The sequence below is a fragment of the Panthera pardus genome, unplaced genomic scaffold (assembly GCF_024362965.1).
Source record: "Panthera pardus isolate Hobbes unplaced genomic scaffold, ASM2436296v1 HiC_scaffold_21, whole genome shotgun sequence".
Classification (NCBI taxonomy): Eukaryota; Metazoa; Chordata; class Mammalia; order Carnivora; family Felidae; genus Panthera; species Panthera pardus.
In genome coordinates, this window is record NW_026526777.1 from 44,544,798 (window position 1) to 44,565,420 (window position 20,623).

Sequence of the window (20,623 nt, forward strand, 5' to 3'; positions counted from 1 at the left end):
CGCAGGTGTCCTAAAATATTTCTTTTTCTCTTCATATGATTATAGACTTTGCAGTGGTTTGGATTAAGAAGTCCCAGCATGTAGGCCGATAGAAGGAACACGTATGTTTATTTATCTTTTGTGTCCCTGCCTCATACACACCTGGCACAATGATTAGTCTATAGCTAAATAAAATGTTAGGAACTTCCCTTCTCCTCCTTTGGGTAGCATGATGCCAAGTGGGGTTGAAGCAACTTGACCCTCATATTCCCTGGAAGTTTGCCATCTCACTGCAGTAAGTCGCATTGGCCCATTGACCCCTCAGCTAGGACACCAGGGATGCTAAGTATATTTGCACAATTGCTATTGTGGTAAGAGGTCTGAATCCAAGATGCAATCTCATTCTGTTCCTATTGTGGTTTATTGGAGATAGCAAGGTCGAGCTGTGGCAATGAAAAAAAAAATGGAGGAAGGCAATGAGAAAAAAGTCCTGTGAAAGTTTAAGGAGGAAAAAAGAAAAGAAAAAAAAAAAAGAAACTACAATCCAGTTGGAATGAAATGGTGACACAGAACGAAATGATCCTATTTTTCCTCAGACAGGTGCTGCCGTGGATTTCATAGTGGCTCTGACATGAAAATCGACACCTGACGGAGGTCTCAAGCCCCACATTCCTTCCACCCCTCATTTGTTGGTATCAAAACGGAGACGTTTCACAAATTTGGCTATCACATGCTGTATGTGTATGTAAAAGGGCTGACAAAATGGGCCAATCAGACCACGGCCACATCTGTCAAGGCTCTAACCCTTAACCTCAGCGAAAACGTAATCTGGGATCAAACACAGAAACCCTGCAGATGTATACAAGGCATTTCATGCAGCCTTTGAAAAGACTGTGACGGGTGGCTGGTGCTATTCTGCAGGCCTGATGAGAAATCCAGGCTTGGCTGTGCTAGGAATATTTGCAATTTTAAAGAAAAAGTAGGTTCGAATTCAGTGACTATTTAATCCATTCCAGCAAGGCCTTCTCTGCAGGCTGAGTTGAAAATACTCCTGACTCGTTGCTATGCAGAGCCGTTTTCAACTATGTTTGGAAATTTGTTTGGGATTTGGTTTTCAGTTGTCTCATCTAGGCTTAAGATCTGTTGTTTCCCTGCAAAATAATGTGAAGGTTCTATCCTTAATGACTTAATGACTTAATTCAATAGATGTCTCTCGGCCAACACATACACACACGAATGCAGGACTATTTGTCTATGGTGTAAATTTACAGAGCTTGACATGAGACAGAAACAAAAAACAAAAAACAAAAGCAAACAAGCACACACACACACACAACATACACCACGGAAGAAATAGAGAAGTTGAGTGTCCTTATAGAGTTTGCTAAAAGACTATTTGAAAACAGTTGAAAATATTGAATGAAAATTATTGAAAGTAACGATGGCATCTTTTCCAATATGCATGAACCATGACCAACGTAGCTGTATTTACTGATGAAAATGTCATTATGCCATGGCAAGCTCAAGCCTTTGGGGAAGGTTTCTTAGAATTCTATAAGATATGGCTTTGACTTTTTGTTGTGTTTGCTCAAGGCACACGGGTCACCAGGGGATAAGCCCACAAGATCTATGCAAGAGCCAAGACTCAAGAAGCAACATCTCTAGTGGTTTCTCCTCCATGCCATTGTCTCTTTAATGTTTCTGTGTACATCTGGGTCATTGAGTTTTTGATCCCACATGGGATAGGTTTACCATGTTATATCGTGGGTACAGATCAAAAAAGCTGGGAAGAAAGTAAAAAATGCGAACCAGTGGGAGAACTCTCCCTAACACAAGGCACACAGATCCCTCCCTCTCCCATGCTGGATGAACATTGGACCCATTCCTTTGGTCTTAGCATCACTTATGGGTATTTATGCCAATTTAAGAGGTCAAGATCAGGGAAGGAACAACATAGATGAAAATGAAGATGCTGCCCTGATGATAAAGCTTCTTGTACCTAGTTAGTCTAGCAAATTGGTGTCTGGGTATTTAGCAGTACCAACTAGATTTATTGCTATGTGAAACTAATCAGAGTCATCTGTGTGGGGCAAGATGTTATCTGATCTAATGAAAGAAAAGTTGTAATTAAGAATATATGGGAAAAAGAAAGAATATATGGTATATGTAAAAGTCATGGTGTCCTTGCTGCTTAGAGACTGAGAAAGAGAATAAGGATTGGCCTAGTGCCAGTTCACTGTGCATGCCTCTCCCAGAAGTGTTTTCTTGAAAGAGATTTCCCGCCCTCCCCCCCACCCCTGCCCCATCGGGACCTGCCATTATCCTATAGCCTAGTAAAGTGACTGTAATTAAATAGATTAGACTTCTGTTTTTGGTAAAGTAAAAGATTGAGAACAGACTGCTCTTTAACCTGAGATGTGGAAAGGCCAATCTACTTGGAAGTCAGTTAAAATGATTTTGTGTGTTAACTGATAAACTCAACAGACTTCCTTCCCTGAATGTTGTATCTTCAGATTTTTGCATTACTCTGCATCCTTTCAAGACCTCAGATTCCTGGGAATTCAGGTTTTTCACCATTTACCTGACAAGGTTTTGTAAGTGGAATATTAACGATTCAAGTGTGGCTGTCTGTACGGCGGTAAAGACACAGCTCTGGGAGCAGGACAGCTTGACAGAAACTCTAGGGCTTGTTCCTTAAACTCTTGGCATCTGAGCTTTCCCTACGTTGTTCTTAGGGTGAACAGATGCTTGTGTGCAAGCCCTGTGCCCGGCATGGTGAATGCCACATTGCTGTGGAATTGCTATTGGTACCATTGGTACCTAAAGGATGGCTCTGGTCTGAATCAGTCTGACTTCCTTTGACTCGAAGATAAAAATTAGCCTGTGACTGGGGTGCTCCCCTGATGGTTTTTGCATTTTGCCCGCATTCAGCCAGTTGAAGCTGGAGTCCACAGAATTGTGAAATGTTGGAGCTTGGGACCGTCATGTGATTTACGATTTCATCTTATTTTAAACTTTCAAGCAACATAATTGCTGAGCTTTTATTGTCCTAAAAACGCGGGCCATAAAAAACTCAGTCTCTTAGAATTCTCTCTGTCTCTCTTACAATGCTGAGGGATTCTTCATGATCTCAGCCTCTATTCTGTTTAGGTATGCTCCCTCCCTCCCCCACGTCTGCCTCTGCAGATCTGTTTCCAGACTGCCCACACTGAATGGAGACCAGGAAGGGAGCCCAGCTGTTTTCCTTGTGTCGGCTTTCTGTGCTGAGCAGGAATTGCTGAGCAAAGAGCAGCATTTCTCCAGGGAGGTTCACAAGGGTAGTACAAACCCTGTCTGGGGTTTTTCTTTTTTTCTTTTTTCTGAATTATTATTAAAAACTTCTGCCAAGTACTATCAGTGTGTGTATGTGTCGGGGCGGGGCGGGGGGGAGGGTAGCACACCAAGCCTGAAGCGCAGTTGGACCAGCCTTTAAAAACTATCAACTTGAATGAAGCAGGAATGTCTTGCACTTCTTCAATTTTCTACATTTAACAGGAGACAGTTGCTCTCAGAGAAAGTCATGTCTGATTCCACAGAGTGTTGTGCAACCTTGCTCAGTATTCAGTAAGACAGCACATAATTAAAATTCCTTTGAAAATGGTTGCCCAATGATTGACATTTGTTCCAAAATACATCATAATAGTAAATGCTTAAACTGTTATTCCAGTGAAGTGTTGTTTTTTTCTTAATGGAAGGAAAATAAAAAAAATTTTTTTTGCAAGGGTGATTGAGCTTTTTTAAAACATTGAAGGAATCTGATGCATTTATGGCCAGTCTTTCTCTCAAAGAGCTGGCAGTCCTGCAGGGGAGATCAGAGTAAATTGAGAAGAGCAAAAGAAAGCAATATGCAGAATATAAGTGAGTTGCCTAATTGAGACTAGAATGCTCTTGATTTTCCAGAGAGGAGGAGATAACGAAGACCTGTTTCCCTTCTAATACGTTGTCATAACTGTCCCTTCAAACACAACCGACCTTCAGTATTCCTTTGAAGCAATCTGATGTGCCTGCTTCCCCAGGACGAATGCTGCTCAGCGCTAGAAATCTCTGTATGCCATGGCTCCCTGGAGTTCTTCCTGTCTGGTGTCTCTCTGTGCTCCAGTTTCCATTTCTGCATGGAAATCCTAGATTCTAGACAGATGCTTTTGTCTGTGTTTTCAGAAGGAAAGGACCACTATGATGCACCCCACAACTAGGAAGGCTGTATCTTTAAGACCTTCTTGGATGCCCCAGTTTATGAATACCACAACAGCAATCATGATTAGAGAAGTCTGCCACCGAGCCAGGATTTGAATGCTAAGCATTGTTGAGCTCACCCAAACATCAACCTTACAAAGCCTCAGCAAACTTAGAGTTGACTACATGTCAGAGGATTTCGAATTGTTCTTAAAGAGTCACACCTCAGGTGTTAAATCCACGAATGCCAAGGGGCTATGATAACATCATACTGTTTGTTTGACTTCTGAGTGGTGAATGCATGCATCATGTAGGAATAAGTATAATATGTGAGTGGCCCATAGAAATCAGAACTTTCCACCATTATGTTTGGTAGTATAAATCCCTCAGTTCTAGAAAAATACTTCAATGTATATTAGTTTTGTTTTCCACATTTGGGGGGAGGTGAGTACTTTATTTGATATCAGTAGGAGGTCTCAGCAGTCTTATAGTCTATTCATGTTAAAGATGAGGAAACTGAGGCTGAGAACAGTGAAATGGTTTGCCCAAGGATTACGTAGAGGACTTACTACGTAAGTCTTACTTATGTACTTACTTACTACGTAAGACTTACTACATATGATTTGAACAACAGTCTTCTGACTTGAATTCCAGTGTATTTGGTACTATGCCATTCTGAACCCTTTAAATAAAACTAAAATGCAAAGACTGTTCTTGATACATAGACTTTCAGTTGGAAGAGTTGGTGATAATCACAGATAAAGAAACCTGTCTTATCTGGATAGGTCATGAGCTCATTAGGAAGAAGAATGAAGATGGGAGAAAGGAGAAGTAGGAGGAAAGAAAGAGCAGAAACTCAAGTAATCATGGGAAAAGACTGGAACAGGGCAAATACCAGACATTTTCAAGATTAGAAGAAATCTGAATCAAGTTACAAAATCAAAAGATTTCTTCAGGCAGAGCAAGGGTTTATGTGTGTAAAGGGAATAAAGTAGAGATACTGTATTATTAATGCCTATGAGGGAATCTGTAGGGGCAGAAGAGAAGCAGGGCCCTAATAGATAAAGGCTAGAGACACCAAACCATTCCAGTAAGGTTCTGAATATTAAATAGGTTCTGAATATTCCCTTCCAAAAATATGTAAGGAAGAGAGGGAAGGAAAAAGATAATGGTTTAGAGGGATGTCTCATATATTATTTACTGAGATAGGAGGGAAAGTCAAATTCAATAAAGTAGAGATTGACTTATCAAACAAAGTCTGGCAAGGGGATTAGTAAAATAAATACAGCTTTCAGTGAAATTGTGCCCTAGCCCTTATTTTTAAAGCCATGCTTCAGAAAGTTTGTATCCATGAGAAATACGGATAATTTTTATCAAATGGCGAGAACAGACACTAGTAATGGCAAATTTTTATGTTTTTAGATTGTCATTTAGTATTTATGTTTTTAAGATTAGCCGCTGAGGGGCTGCTTATTTGCTTTTGGCACTTAATGACTGTTTAGGATATGGAGCCATCAACTGGGTCCCTTGTTATGACCATAGAAAATGTTGTGACCTCCAGTCAGTGATTACTTTTGAAGGAATGGGAGAAGTGGTATTATATATTATATCTATATTTTACCATAAGCATAGTATAGTAAATATTTTAAAGGAAAAATACAGACCTTAAAAGCACAAAATGTAAAGAAGTTAATGTAAGGAAATGCCTACTTTCTCATTGATAATAATCATGTGGTTATTTTTTGATTATTTATATAATTATAATGACAAGTTATTTTCACCAACTTGTAACCGCTGTCAATTTCTTATAAGACAGCTACGATTTGTAAGTATTGGTTAGAATGATCTTTGAATTTAACCAAACCGGAAACAAAACGAAACAAAACACAACACAACGCAACGTGTTTTGGCTTTGGTGGGAAAATTAGGGCTCTAGGATTTGAAGCAAAGTGACCTGTGGAACCCTCACATGGCTTTTCTCATCTGCAGATTGTTTCTCAGCGCCAAGTGAAAGCATCTGCCTTCCATTGCACCAGACTTGCCTTCCCTCTTCTTATTTCACTTTCCTGTTTCATGAAGTAGAGGCAGTTTACCGTCATGACCCTTTTACAATTAGAAAAGGCATTGCTCCAGCAATTTTCTTTTTAAAAATTTCAGCTCAGTTTTGCTTCTCTCTGCTCTCTGACCAGATATTTGCCTTTAGATACATACAGCTGCTTTTCTCCACTCCATCTCAAACTTACAGTGATGTCATCATCCAGTGGTTTAAAGATTTTTTTGTTTGTTTTGGGTATCAAGTATTTTAGGATGACAGTTTTTCAAATCTGAGTTCCAAAAAAGCTCATAGGCTTATGATATTTTCGACCAACTATTAAGTGGAATTGAAGATTCTGCCTTTAGGTTTATAGTGATTTCATCTTAATCATTGAATGGCTTATATTAGCGGTATTTGCATGGAAGGTGGCTTGTAAGCCTTGACCATGTGTTTTTAAAAGGAAGGCAGGAGTTCAACTCTAAGATATGCAGCGTGTCAGAGGTAGAGGGTTTACATATGCCTCTTGTTTTAATTCTAATGAAAAACGCCCCACTCTACAGACTTCCAGCTCACTTTAGGGAAATTGGAAACCTATAAATGTATGAATTGTTTAAAGAAGGTATGGAGTGGAACTTTAGATTTGAAGAGGAAAGAGGTGGATCAGCAGCATGATTGTCTATATAATTTGGGGGCCTAGTGCAAAATGAAAATGTAGGGCTCTTTGTCCAAAAATTAAGAAGTTCAAGGCAATGATAAAGCATTCAATCAAACCTAGGGTTCTTCTGAGCATGGTCACACCTATAAAGCCTGCCCTGGTCAGAAGTTGAGATGGGGGTGGGATGCCCATGGCTCAGTTGGTAGAGCTTGTGACTCTTAATCTCAGGGTTGTGAATTGGAGCCCCATGTTGGATTTAGAGATTAGTTCATAAAAAAAGAAGTTGGGATGGGAGTAAGAAGAAAAAGGAATGATCTGTTTTTTTCCAGGATGTTTTCCTCTCTGTATCTTTTCCACTTTTACCTGGGTACTCATCAGATGTGACCATCTCTTAAGTGGCTACCATTGGACCAGTTAGCTAAGACACTGACACTTTAACTCTAATCCGTGGGGGAAAGGGCAGGAGAGGGAGGTCTCATTCTACCAGTGATGGTTGGGTGGAGGGTGAGGGTTGAAGTTCTGCTGAAGTGGCCTAGGAGAGAAAGCACAAACTTAGGAACTCTATGACTTTCTACCAGTATATTAGATGCATTGTATCTAATTTTTCATTGCCGTAAAATGGTGAAGTCTATCTTACAGGGTTATTATATGGAGTAGAGATAATGCAAAAAATCCTAGCACAGTGGCTGGTGTGCAACGGGAGCTCAATATATGTTGCATATATGGTCTTTTTTTTTTTTTTAATGAGTGAGGAGATATACTGAGGATGGGTGAAAAGACCTCAAGTCTCAGAAGGATCTCAAAATGCTTGAAGAGCCTCCTAGGAGCTGGCTGCCTCTCTGCTTCCATCCTTAGTTACCCAGTGCTTTGTAATGGTTTAAAACCCAGAATTGCATCTTCTTCCCAAACAGGACAAGAAACAATCTGTGGGAAGTCAGTACACAGTAGAGTTCAGTCTCCGACACTGAAAATTTGCCAACTCTCACCCACACTCTAACGATGAGAAAGCAGCTGTGGGCAGCAGTGGAGTGAAAGCCATGGGGTCACTGGGATACATTACGCTTACAGATGTTCCATTGTTCACCCTGAGATTTTGTAGTTTGCCTGTTTTGTCCATTTAGGTTTCCATGATATGCAAAGGATACAGCCAAAGCCATTTTATGTAGCTTTTCCACTTTGTTTTGATTTATTATTTGTTGTTTACAGTATTATCTCCAATAACAATGATGGAATTTCCTTCCCTACTTATCTGGCCTGTTTCCATTTTGCTTGTTTATTTTAATTTCCTTTTTTTGGACTGAAACCTCCACATGACTTTCCTTTGTTTATTTCCTTGCATGTATGTGTCAGCATCATTTATTAGCATATCCTCTCAGATGAACTTTGTTCATTAATTACAAAGCTTTTGTTTCCTGGTTCCTAGTAGGTTTGTATTCAGTGCTCCGTGTTTCCACGTTATTACACGATGGTTTTGGTTAGCAGTTTCCTCATCACTGCTCTCTGCAAGCAGATGGCTTGCTTTCCATGGCTTCCAGGTGGAGCATGTGAGGCAGAGAAGTAGTCTACTGCAGAAGATGCTTTTCTCAAATCCTTGGTCAATCAACCCTACTCGTCTTATCAAGGCCGATTTCTGTTTACTTTTATTTGGACAGTAGGTTATGTGAGCATAAGACCTGCTTTTTGCAGACATGCTTAATTCCTTGAAGACATTTCCATGAAAACTAGTCTGTCGTTAACTAATGAGCAATTTCAGCTTGCACTATCAGCTGCTCGGGGATGCATGATGAACGTTAGACTTGGCTCTTCCTTATGAAGAGCATACAGCCCACTAAATCCATAAAAAAGTGAAAGAAAAGAGGCCATTTGACTTTCACATCTGTTATTTGAATATATTGGATCTGTTGCCTCATTTTCTCTGGATTCTCATGATTTACTGAATTAGCGAATTCATCAAACATCTGTCTAGTATTTATATATGACACCATCTCTAGTGTCAAGATGCTTAAAAGACCAAAAGGTAGAAATAGAGTTGAAAGCAAAGAAATATAATAAAGTGTAACAGGAGGCACAATAGAAATCTCTCCAAAGTATATAGGGAGACTAACCAAGGAGGAAAGGTCTTTATTCTCTTGGAGCAGGGGTGGGAGGAGATGTCACAAACAAAGGCTAAGGGTACTAGATATATTTGAGATCCGTACATATCTTCAAATGGCTGGAACAGTGGCTGAGGATGCAGCTGAGTGTGGCGGAAGAAGGGAAGTGGGGAAGCCAGACATAAAGGTCTGTGGTTGCCATTGTAAGGAGTTGGGATTTTATTCTCTAGGAAAAGTTTTAGGTGGGTGGAACATCCTTATCAGATACACTTAAAAAAAAAAAAAAAAAAAAGGATCCTGAGAAGGATAGATTCAGTGGGACTTGAATGGAGGCAAGGCGATTCCTTAGGACAGGATGGCACGCAGCAGGCATGATGTGATTCCAAACAAGCCAGTGGTGGGTGGAAAGAGGTCAAGGAAGTTAGGCTTTATAGAATTGGTGTCAATTTTAAAATATTGTCTTTACAGCAACTGCTGATGAAACTGAGGCTCAGGAAGGTGATGTAGTCAATAAATATTGAGGAGAATATTTCTCCGTGCTTCCACTGCAGTTGGAAAAGATGATGATTATGGCATTTATCACACTATGATGTAAGACACCATATTGTGATTACTTGTTTATAGCTTCTTCTGCCCTGAAACATTAAGCTTCTTAAGGTTCAGAGCAAAACTACCAAATTACTTGTGTATGCCTAGCACGGAGCCTCGTATCAACAAGTACTCAGTAGATGTTTGAAGAGGAAAAGTTCTGACACCAGAGTCTCTTCCACGTGCAATACATGACATGGAAACACGAAGACTCCACTCAGGCTTGTCTTACACCTGCCCATTTCCATCCCCCATCCTGAGGGGGCCAGAGCAAAGTGACAAATAGGTTTACTGGGCAGATGAAGCTTTGTACTTTTCTCTAAAATTTCTATCACTTCATCCTTTCTCAAAAAGCATCCCTCCCCCAAGAAGCCTGCTTTAAAATAGCAATAATGAATATTTAAAATATGAAAAGTGGCCGTAAAAGTTGATGCCTATTGTGACACTGTCTTCTGTGGTCTCGCTATCCACAAATCAAGCAGGATAATCTGCCTTCGTATCTTTCTTTTATGGTAATTAATGCTTTAACCTGGATCACACTTTATTCTTCCACACAGGTCCGTAATGCCTCCTGCCTGGCTCTTTCAAGATGGAGGAGAAACCGGTGGGAGAGCCTACTCAAGTGGTGTCTAAATTCAAACTTTCCACCAAGGGAGAGAGTGCAGGACACTGGCTGGTGGAGGACCATGCGCGGATATGGGAAGTTCTAAAGACAGAGGAGGTAAGGCAACTCTAAATGACTCAATTGGTACAACGGTGGATTTTCTTAGACTTGAGACTCTAATTCTTCATGTAGTCAACACCACAGGCCAGTTTGGCAAAGTTTTATTCAGGGGCAATTGGCATACTGATGCCCAGTGAATGGTAGGTCAGGAGCGTGTCTCTTGGACATTAATAACTCCACAGTGATTTAGCCAAAACATGGCCCTGACAGGGCTTCAAATACCCAAGTAGACATTTTCCTTGTAGAATCCCACCAATCATAAATTGGAAATCAAATCATAGTGAGAAAGTTAATTCCTAAGGATCAATCATAATGTGTGGAATCATATCAATTCATTGTTTGGCAGCATGAGGCTAAGTGTATCAGTTAAGGCTCTCTGGTTGCAGGCAACAGAAATTAACTCTAATTTAAGGAAAATGAGAAATTATTGGAAGGTATTGGGAGGCTCAAAGAATTGATGAGAGGTTGATGTAAACTAGACTTGGAGCTGTGCCTGTATGGTTCAGTCAGTTGAGCATCCAACTCTTGATTTCAGCTCAGGTTATGATCTCACAATTCATGAGATCAAGCCCCATGTCAGGTTCTGTGTTGACCGTGTCGAGCCTGCTTGGGATTCTCTCTCTTTCCTCCTCTCTCTACCCCTCCCCCTGCTGACATGTGCTGTCTCTCTCTCAACATAAATAAATAAATAAACTTTAATAAAATCAATTAAAATAAAATAAGGAAAGAAAACATGAAAGAAAGAAAGAGAAGAAGAAAGAAAGAAAGAAAGAAAGAAAGAAAGAAAGAAAGAAAGAAAGAAAAAGAAAGAAAGAAAGAAAAAAAAGGAAGGAAGGAAGGAAGGAAGGAAGGAAGGAAGGAAGGAAGGAAGGGAGGAAACTAGGCTTGGAAAGAAGATAGGAGCCAAGTCAGCAAGAGCTGCTCAGGGTACTATTCCTGGTATAAATTCCAGTCTTTTCCCCACCCCCTCTTTATTCTTACAACTGCCAAGCTTAGTCACATGTCTTTTTCCTGGTTATTATGAAAAGGAGAAAAGAAACTTCCATGAGAAATCATTATAGCAAGTCCTCACGGCACTTGTGTGTTTGGAATCCACATCTTTAATATCCATATGTTGTGGCAGTTCTAATTTAAGAAAGTAACAGAACAACTACAGTCTTAAGCATGTGAATACTGCCCAAGCAAATGTAAACCCTGTCTGTAGGGATAGCTGCCCAAAAGTTTTGTGTTTTTTTTTTAAGGAATAAAACTCCCCAGAGAGCAGTTGAAGTCTCTACATATCCCACCCAATAAGACCAAGACAATGGTCAGATAAATGAGGTGCTGAGGGCACAAAACTTAAGGAAGCACTCACTCTTAGGTTTGTGTCCTGCACTTGCGCAAACTTGAAAATTGATGCGTCCTTATATTTTGACGTGCCTTGCTTGCCTCACCCTAAGGCTGGCTCTGCCCCCCAATTTTATCCTTCTCCCCCTTTCCCCAAGGTAATCCCTCTCCTGAATTAAGCTTTCATCATTCTTATGCATATTTCAATATATATAATTTATACCTGTTATCCACATATCCAATATGTAGTATTGATTTATATCTTTTAAGTTTTGTATAAGATTTATATTATGTATCTACTTTTATAGCTTGCTTTTTTTAAAAAACTTAATATTTGGTGTCTGTCTTACCTGTTTTCTGTGCTTGATATATGTATTTCTAACTTATTCACATTTTACTGCTTTTTATTTTCTATTGATTGAATCAAGTTTGTTTATTCTCTTATTAATCTTTAGGATTTTTTTTCAATACAGGGTTGTAGAATACATTTATTTAGCATAGATATTTGCAAGTGGGCTGCTGGATTATAAAGTATGAAAATATTCAGTTTTATTAGTTATTATCAGATTGATTTCTAAGACGAGGACATGAGTTTATATCCCCACTAGCAGCATATGAGAATTCCCCTTGCTCCGTATTCTCACCAGTTACTGATATTATCAGACCTTTAAATATTGGCTGATCTGATTGTTTTGAAATGGGACCTTCTTGTTTTAATATGAATTTTTCCATGCGGATAATTAATTATCCTAGTACCATTTTTGAACATCCATAATCTTCTTTAGTTTGTAATGTTCTCATGTATCCTGTTTCTTTACATTCTCTCTCTGCTGATGTGATACTGCCTCAGCCTTTTAGCTTTAAAGGAAACATGGATATCTAATAGGACATGTCCCTCCACTGAATTATTGCTCTTCAAAATTGTGTTGGCTGTTTTTGGAACTTCTATTTTCAATATGAATTTAGGATGAGCTTATCAAATTCTGAGAATATAAAGAAAAAGCAAAGTCTGCTGGGAACCCAATTGGGATTGAAATAAGTTTGTTGATTAATTTAGGAGTATCAACATTTTTATATTTAGTGAATATCTTGTCTAATTATCAGCTTTAAAGGGCATGTTTCAATATTCCACTCTGACTCTTCCACTCTTCCAGTATTTTATCCTATACCACTTTGCTGTAAGATTTTCATAACTAATATTAAGGGAGTTTTTTTCTTTTCCTTTCTTCTTTTGCTAAATGTTAATTTATTTACATTGTAATATTTGATATCTACAAAATAATATACATGTAAGTTATAGAGTATGATATTAAAACAAACACTTGTGAGGTCACAACTAACTCGTATGTGGATTCTTCCAATCCTGTCCCCTTGATTCCTTTCCCTGCAAAGATAACTATTTTCTTGAAATCTATGTTTGATTGTTCTTTAGCTGTTTAAATGTTTTTATTGAATATATACGTATCTCCAAATAATATTATTTAGTTATGTAAGCTAGTTATATAGTGTTATATATATGATATAGATCTGACTTCTTTGGTGACTCGCTTCTGTCACTCACATGTTTCTAAGATTTTTAGTAGTAATTCATTAATTTTCACTGTTGAATAATATTCCATTATGTGGTTATACAATGGTTTATTTATTCACAGTTACATTCATGGACATTTTAATTATTTAGTTTTTTGGCATTATGAACAATTTGCTATGAAGATCCTTATACATGTCTGTTCCATGGTATAAGAGTGCCCTATGTGTAAGAATCTTTCTAGGTTATTACCTATTAGGTGAATTTTGTAGTTGGGTATGTGCAAGTTCTGTTTTGCAAGTTATTGCCATATTGCTTTCAAATAAGTACCAATTTACACTCCCACGAGCAGTGTATAACATTTATCTTATTCTACATCCTTGCCAACTTCTACAATTGTCAGATTTCTTAATTTTTTCAATCTAGTTGTTATAAAATAGAATCTCATTCTTTTACTCATCAATTCTTGATATATCTCAACTCCATCTTAGATAATTTTTCTTTTCCTCTCTCTCTTTTTTTTTTTAGAGTTTACTTTTCTGAGAATCTAACTATAGCAAAAGTCTTTCTTTTCTTTTTTCTTTTTGTCTGAAGATGCCTTTATTTGGAGTCTACTCTTAGAATGCTAGTTTCGGTGGGTATAGAATTCTAGGTTACTTTCTTTAAGTACATTACAAATAATCCATTGTCCTCTGCCTTCCATTGTTTCTGTTGCAAACTAGCTAAAAGTCTAATTTTTATTCCTTTGGATATAATGTCTTTTATAGCTATCTAAACCTTCTCCACATTTTTGCTATTTTGTAGTTTCATTCTTCTGTGTTGAGGTGAGAATTTCTTTTTATTTAACTTCTTGGAATTCATAGGGCTTCCCAAATATGTGGATTGTTATCTTTCATCAGTCTGAAAAGATCTCTGTAATTTTCTTTTCAAATAAACAATTGTTTTTGCTTCATTCTACTTCTGTAACTCCAAGATTTATGTTTGTTTTTCTCATTCTTTGCTTATGGCCCTTAACCTCTCTCTTAGAGTTGCTATCTTTTTTTTCTCTCTGTGTGGTATTCTGATTAATTTTAAATTCTTTTAATGCACTAATTCTTTTTTCAGTTGTATCTAATTTGCTCTTTAACTCAAACACTGAATTTTAAATTTCAATTATTCTGTTTTTTACTTCTAGAAGTTCTGTTCTGTTCTTTTAAAATTTTCTAGTAATTTTTTTTAGTGTCTTGCTTTCTATTCATATTTTTTATTTTTAAAGACTATTTGTCAAGAACTGTAAAGGCTATGAAATTGTATGGTATTTGCAAGTTAGCTTGCCAATGTTGTGTAGATACTGAAAAAAGACACGAGACTCTTGTCTCGGAGACAAAAGACTATTATGCACAGAAGAAACAGTAGCCAGAATGTCAGCATGTTTGTTTTGGTTCCTTATGTTGCCGTTCCTGCAGGGCCTATGTAACTGCCTCTCTAGGAAAAGATCACTGACTTTGGGAAACTTTCCAGTTTATAGTAGATAGTGAATAAGCCTGCAGTTTCTCCTGAGGGGGAGATATTACCTTATCCTTTAAGGTTGACGGTAGGCTGCAAACACAGGCCTGAAAAATGGTCTGGTAAAGATCAGCCAGGCCTTGATCTTTTGGCATACAAAGCAAGCCAGGAAGAAATGAGAGACTCATGGAGGAGTGTTTCTTAACAATATTAAATATAATAAAAATAATATTAAATATAATATTCTGAGTCGGCAATGCTGATAAATGTGGGTCTTGTTATGCTATGTGTTCTTTCTGTTGCCTTTTGCACATGATGTTTTGTTTCTTTGTGGGTTTTATGATTTTCAACTGTGGATTCATTTTTCTTGGAATGAAGGGAATTTTCTCTATAGAGAATTTGCATTTACTTCTGGGAACACTACCAACCAGAAGTCACTTTAAAGTAAATTCTTAGCTTGAGGTTTTTCAGACTACTCCAGGTGAATACAGGCTGGAAGCCTGTGGATGAGTATATTTGTGGTATTAGTTCCAAGGGGAAATGATTCCCTCCTCCCCAACCCACCCCTGCCCCTATTCATATTTTAAGATAAGTAATTTTCCTGGTGCTGTCATGGAGGGCATGTCTTTCTTAGTTCACCTTAATGTGGAGGGAATCACATTTTGGGGTCCTCGTTTTATGCAGTGGAATTTCCTGTAGATTCTCTCTCTTGAGCCAGCCCTGGATTTTGTCTGTTAGTCTGTGTGTTGTTTAAAGTAATAAAACCTGTATTAGTTAGAGGAACACTAATGCTGTATCAAACACAGTCAAAATTTTAAGTGGCTTCACACAATAAAAGTTTATTTCTTAATCACATAATAGACCAATACTTGAGTTCATTCTTAAAGGAAAAGCATAAATTATCCCAGCAAATGGGATTTTAGAAGAATGGGAGAAAATATTCCTGGAAGACAGAAAAGTGTGTAAAAGGCAGTATTAGAGAGAACGCACTGCAGTTTGGAGCATTTGTAGCACAAAAGGGATGGCAAGAGATGAAACTGAGAGGGACCAAGTAATGAAAAGTCTTATGTGCTCTCAGAAATTCAGAAATTATCTTGTGGGCCTTGGGAAGTCAATGAAGGGTTTTAGGTGGCGCTAGTGGCATGGTTGGATTTGTTTTTTTAGGGGGTTCCTGGGTGGCTCAGTCAGTTAAGCATCTGATTTTGGCTCAGGTCATGATCTTGTGGTTTGTGAGTTTGAGCCTCACTTGGGCTCTGTGCTGACAGCTCGGAGCCTGGAGCCTGCTTCAGATTCTGTGTCTCCCCCTCTCTCTGCCCCTTCTCTGCTCATGCTCTGTCTCTCTCTGTCTCAAAAATAAATAAAAACATTAAAAAATGTTTTAAAAAAAGGATCTGTTATTTAGAAATGTTACTCTGTCAGACATGTGAAGGATGGCTCGAACACTTTGAAACCTTCTAGTTCACCTTGGTCTCTTTCTTTTTTTATCTACATTGTGCTAATCTGTGCTCAATGGGGGACTTATGTGGGGTTGTTCTTTTTTCAGGATGGGGACTCTCTCACTTCAACTAAACAGTCTGTCCTTAAGATCATGTTCATTAGTTTTAATTCTACAGCGCTATAAACCCAAAGCATTGGCATACTGCTGGACACAGGTTGAAATAAAAACGTGATTAATTGATGAATCGTTTTCATAGTATTTATGTGACCATATAACCATTATTTCTCAGTAATATGGTAATATGTTGTTTCTCTAAATTGTAACATCCACCAAAATATTGCCGTCTGTGAGTACAGAGGCGATTCATTTGATTCACCATAAAATAGCACTAAGTAGTGGTGATTTTTTTTTTCTTTTGGTCGTTGCTGATTGAATTTTCATTGAGTCATCTGCCATGCCACTGGACTTATCTGTATCCAGTGTTTTACATTTGTGAGAAGGCTGCCAAGATAAGCAATGTTATCTGTGGCTGTGGAACAGAGATGTTCTCTGTGTGAAATGAAACTAGTGAATGCCTGTATGGAGACTGGACATCTGACCTCTTCCTCTCTATCCAGCTCAGGAATGGGGCCCCACATTGTAACATCACATTCTTGGAGGAAGAAATAGTAATGTGTTCATCATGCATGCTTTGGAGATTAAATCACACTCATCTGAGGGACGGGAAGAGAGAGAATTAAAATACAAAAGTAGATGACAATTTGGATGAGCAGTAGGGGTGCATTGCAGTAATCTTTTTAGAGCCAGCTCTTTGTTGAGCCTAAAGGCTATGGTTCGATGACAGAATTAGGGTTCTTCTTTGGGATTCTGAATGAATTTCTTTTAAGCTCTGCCACAAATTTTAGTGTGAGGCAATGGGATAGAAATGTCCTGCTTAGGAAGTTATTAATATATAAAAATGCCTTGAAGTATTTTTGCTGGAATGAATAAAGTAGATGTATCATCAGTAGCAGGAAATGGAATTTTGAGACTGAATAATATTCAATTGGGGTTTGGAGGGGAGGGAAAATATCACTGATTGAGCACCTTCCCTGGGTCAAGAATTAGATATAGTTGGCACTTTCATATCCATTAATATATTTAATTGCCACAGCCAAAGGTGTATATTTCATAAGGATTTTGAAGATTAGAGATTAAGGCATATGCTCAAAGATACATATGGTAAGTGGCAGAGTAACATTCAAACTCAAGTTTGTCTCTCTTCATTTGTATACTCTTATTTCCTCATGAAGTTGTCTACCAAAGTTGTTTATTTTTCTTTTTAATATATGAAATTTATTGTCAGATTGGTTTCCATACAACACCCAGTGCTCATCCCAAAAGATGCCCTCTTCAATGCCCATCACCCACCCTCCCCTCCCTCCCACCCCCCATCGGCCCTCAGTTTGTTCTCAGTTACCAAAGTTGTTTAAATCAATCTGATTCTACATTTGGTTTCCTTGCCCAGACTTTAACTCATCCTGGCCAGGGCACACAGCGTCCTTAGCTCAATAAATGCTACCAGGCTTGCTTTCATAGAGCTTGGCTCTGCAATGTCTGGTGGGAGTAAACACCAACGTACCCAACGAGTCATAGCTTTCTTCATTCCTCAGAGTGCTGTCCCCGTGTGTGTGCCTGGGCTTCCATCTCCGTTCTCTCGTATAATATCCCAGGGTCTCATGGAGGCTGCACCCGGCCCTTAACCTCATCCTATTGAAATGGAGCCCTAAAACTCTGCTAAACTCTTTGTAGCTCTCATTTCTGCACAGCAGAGCTCTGCTTTACATACCCCAAGCTGTTGATTGGGGCCCAATTGTGAACAGTCCGATTGTTTGGAAGCTGGATTTTTTCACCCATTTCCTGAGCTCTTGTTGCTTCCTTGGACATTAAAACCTGTCAGAATCACATCAGTGTTTTCCTATGCCCTTGAGACACTGCTCACCAAACAGGTTATTACCATGGGGCACACACTTTTTATCAAGGGGTCTCTCTAGCTCCAATCTACCAAGTTTGTAGCTTCTTATTTTTATCCATCGGCTCTTGTTGCCAGAGCCCCACGTTGCCCAGTGTAAGACCATTTGAGTTACGGCACATGACATTTTGAATAAGTTTCACAGTCTAAACCACGGGGTGGGGGATGGGGACATTCTGGATATCAAAACTTTCATTGTAGTTACATTTCAGTGTTGGTGTGAAAAGGTGCTTATGTATCACCTCTTCACAGAAGATATCCTTGACCCCTCTGGTCAGGGTTAGTGACCCCGCTGTGTGGTCTCACAACACCTCTGCTTATCTACCTTGTAAGACCTATCAAATGAAAGGTACTTGTATTTATATATTGCTGTCTCCCAAACTAGAATGTCAGCTCCTCAAGGCCAGAGCCTCTGTCATATTCACCTATATATGCCCAATAATATTTACAGTGTTTGGCACATAGCGGGTACTTAATAAATATTGAATACAGAAAATATACAGAGGGACTAAGAACGCGGACTCTGGAACCAGACTTGCTATGTGAACTTGTCACATTTCTTAATCTCTCTGTACTTCAATTTCTTCATCTATAAAAATGATATTCTAATAAGATTGTTGTGAGAATGAATTGAATTATAATGTGTATAATGCTTAGAATAGTGTCTTCTACATAATAAGCAATAGATGTAGACTTCTATTATTGGGGAATGAATCTGTGAGGAGGGAGGAGTACAAAGTGTTACACTATATTGGCCTATCAGTTGTATAGTAGTTGCTTTTACTCCCGCTATCAGAATTTAGGAGTTCCCCGCATTTCGGAGGTCCCCACACTCCAGGAGCCTTTCTATGTGGTTAAATGACTATAGAAACTTGAACTGATGGACACAATTGCCTGACTCTAATGAGGCTACCCTCACTAAAGTTCCTACAGAGTGATCCTTCAGGCAGGAAGACAGTCAACCCAACTGAATAGCATTGTGTTGAGATATACAAATAATTTTGGGGTAGTGGTCAGATGTGTGTGTTTTAGAACCACTTAGCTTCCTCCCCCCTTACCCTGTGTGTGAGGTGTGCCCCTCAGGGGCAGTGGTCAAGAATCAGAGAGGACAGGCTGGGTTCTAAAACTTGTGTTATACTGGCTGCTGATTCAAGTTGCTCAGGTGATGATTTGAGTGGTAAAGCAAACCCTTCTAAGATGATAAAATAAGACAGGATTGATATGAAGATAGCTTTCTCCTGTAAAAATCTCGTAGACACTTTGTAACCAATTTAGCCTGCTCTGTTTGGCTCCCAGTTCTAGAACAAACCCTGCGTTCACTATACCAGACATGAACATTTCTTTGCATTTTGATACAGAGAGTACAGGAAACTCTAGGTAAATTTAGGAAGGAAGGAAGGAAGGAAGGAAGGAAGGAAGGAAGGAAGGAAGAAAGAAAGGAAACCAGTTTCTTGAGGGCCTCAAAGTCTTTCATTCATGGGGCTTGCATTCATGGGGATCTTAAATCTCCAAGAAAAAGTTTGCAAAGCAGTTTTGTTTCAGGCCACTGTTTTCCACAATCTGTTCACTGTAAACTTCAGGATCTCTTTTTATTCCCTTGAAAACCCCATTGTGTCAGGAGAAGCTTGGCATGAGGCAGTAAACAGGCAGGGGATGGGGGAGAAGAGCTTACCAACTGAAATTGTTCCTATGAAAGGGAAAGGAAGTGTCTTCAGTCCTTTAATCCCATTTCTCCTTTTAGGACGCAAATACGAGGAAGAAATGACATTATTTAAATTTGTTCTTGGATTATAAATGTAGAGTGTTGGGGAGAGGTTGCATGTCTTCCCACCGCAGTGACTATTTTAAAGGCCCATCCTTTCCCAGGGGCCCAGGAGAAGAAACAGTTGAAATCCTTCACTATGAACTCTTCTTCTGTGACCTGGAATCTGAGATATTCACCTGATTTACTTAATGGAAATCCTGATCTAGGACTGTCAGGAAACTTTATAGATGAAGAAAATTTCAGTGAGGTAAAGATTGAGGGGTGGGGCATTACTGATTGTAAAAGATGAGCACCCTTTAAAGAATTTAACTCCGATGTCAGTAGCCCCAATGTCTTTACACATCGTGCTGGTCTGTCTGTTTAGAGTGCCCTTCCTTCCCCTTTCCTAGCTGGCATTTACTCATTCCTCAGACTCTAGGAATTGTCTTCCATCTCCACAGACCATGTTGTGTGCCCTTGTCATTTTCCCCTTACTCTTTTTTAGAAAGCCCTTGGTGTCCTCTTTATATACATTTGTCACATTATATGGCAAATGCTTATTTCAGAATCTTTTCTAGTGTACAATGAGCTCCTAACAGGAGGAACTGTGTCTGTCTTATTCAGATTACATCACTGCAGTGTTGAGATGTTGGTTGAATGAACTAATGAATGAACAAAGGAACGGACAGATAAACCACCATCTCACATGTTGATAAGAGCACCTGAGAACACCCAAGTGACAGAATTTGGCAGGGGCGGGGGGTGGGGGTGGGGGTTGGTTGGTGATATTTTCTCTGATATAAAA

General features: G+C 38.9%; 1 protein-coding gene across 2 annotated transcripts in view; it reads left to right on the forward strand.

The window, feature by feature from the left end:
• The window catches only part of RGL1 (ral guanine nucleotide dissociation stimulator like 1), a 256,412-nt gene that overhangs the window by 84,949 nt on the left and 150,840 nt on the right, over nucleotides 1–20,623 (forward strand). For both annotated transcript variants that reach the window (XM_019427176.2, XM_053909181.1), the window contains exon 2: nucleotides 10,120–10,283. In XM_019427176.2, coding sequence (XP_019282721.1) covers nucleotides 10,152–10,283 — 132 coding nt within the window. In that variant the 5' untranslated portion in view covers nucleotides 10,120–10,151. The remainder of the gene's footprint in view (nucleotides 1–10,119; nucleotides 10,284–20,623) is intronic.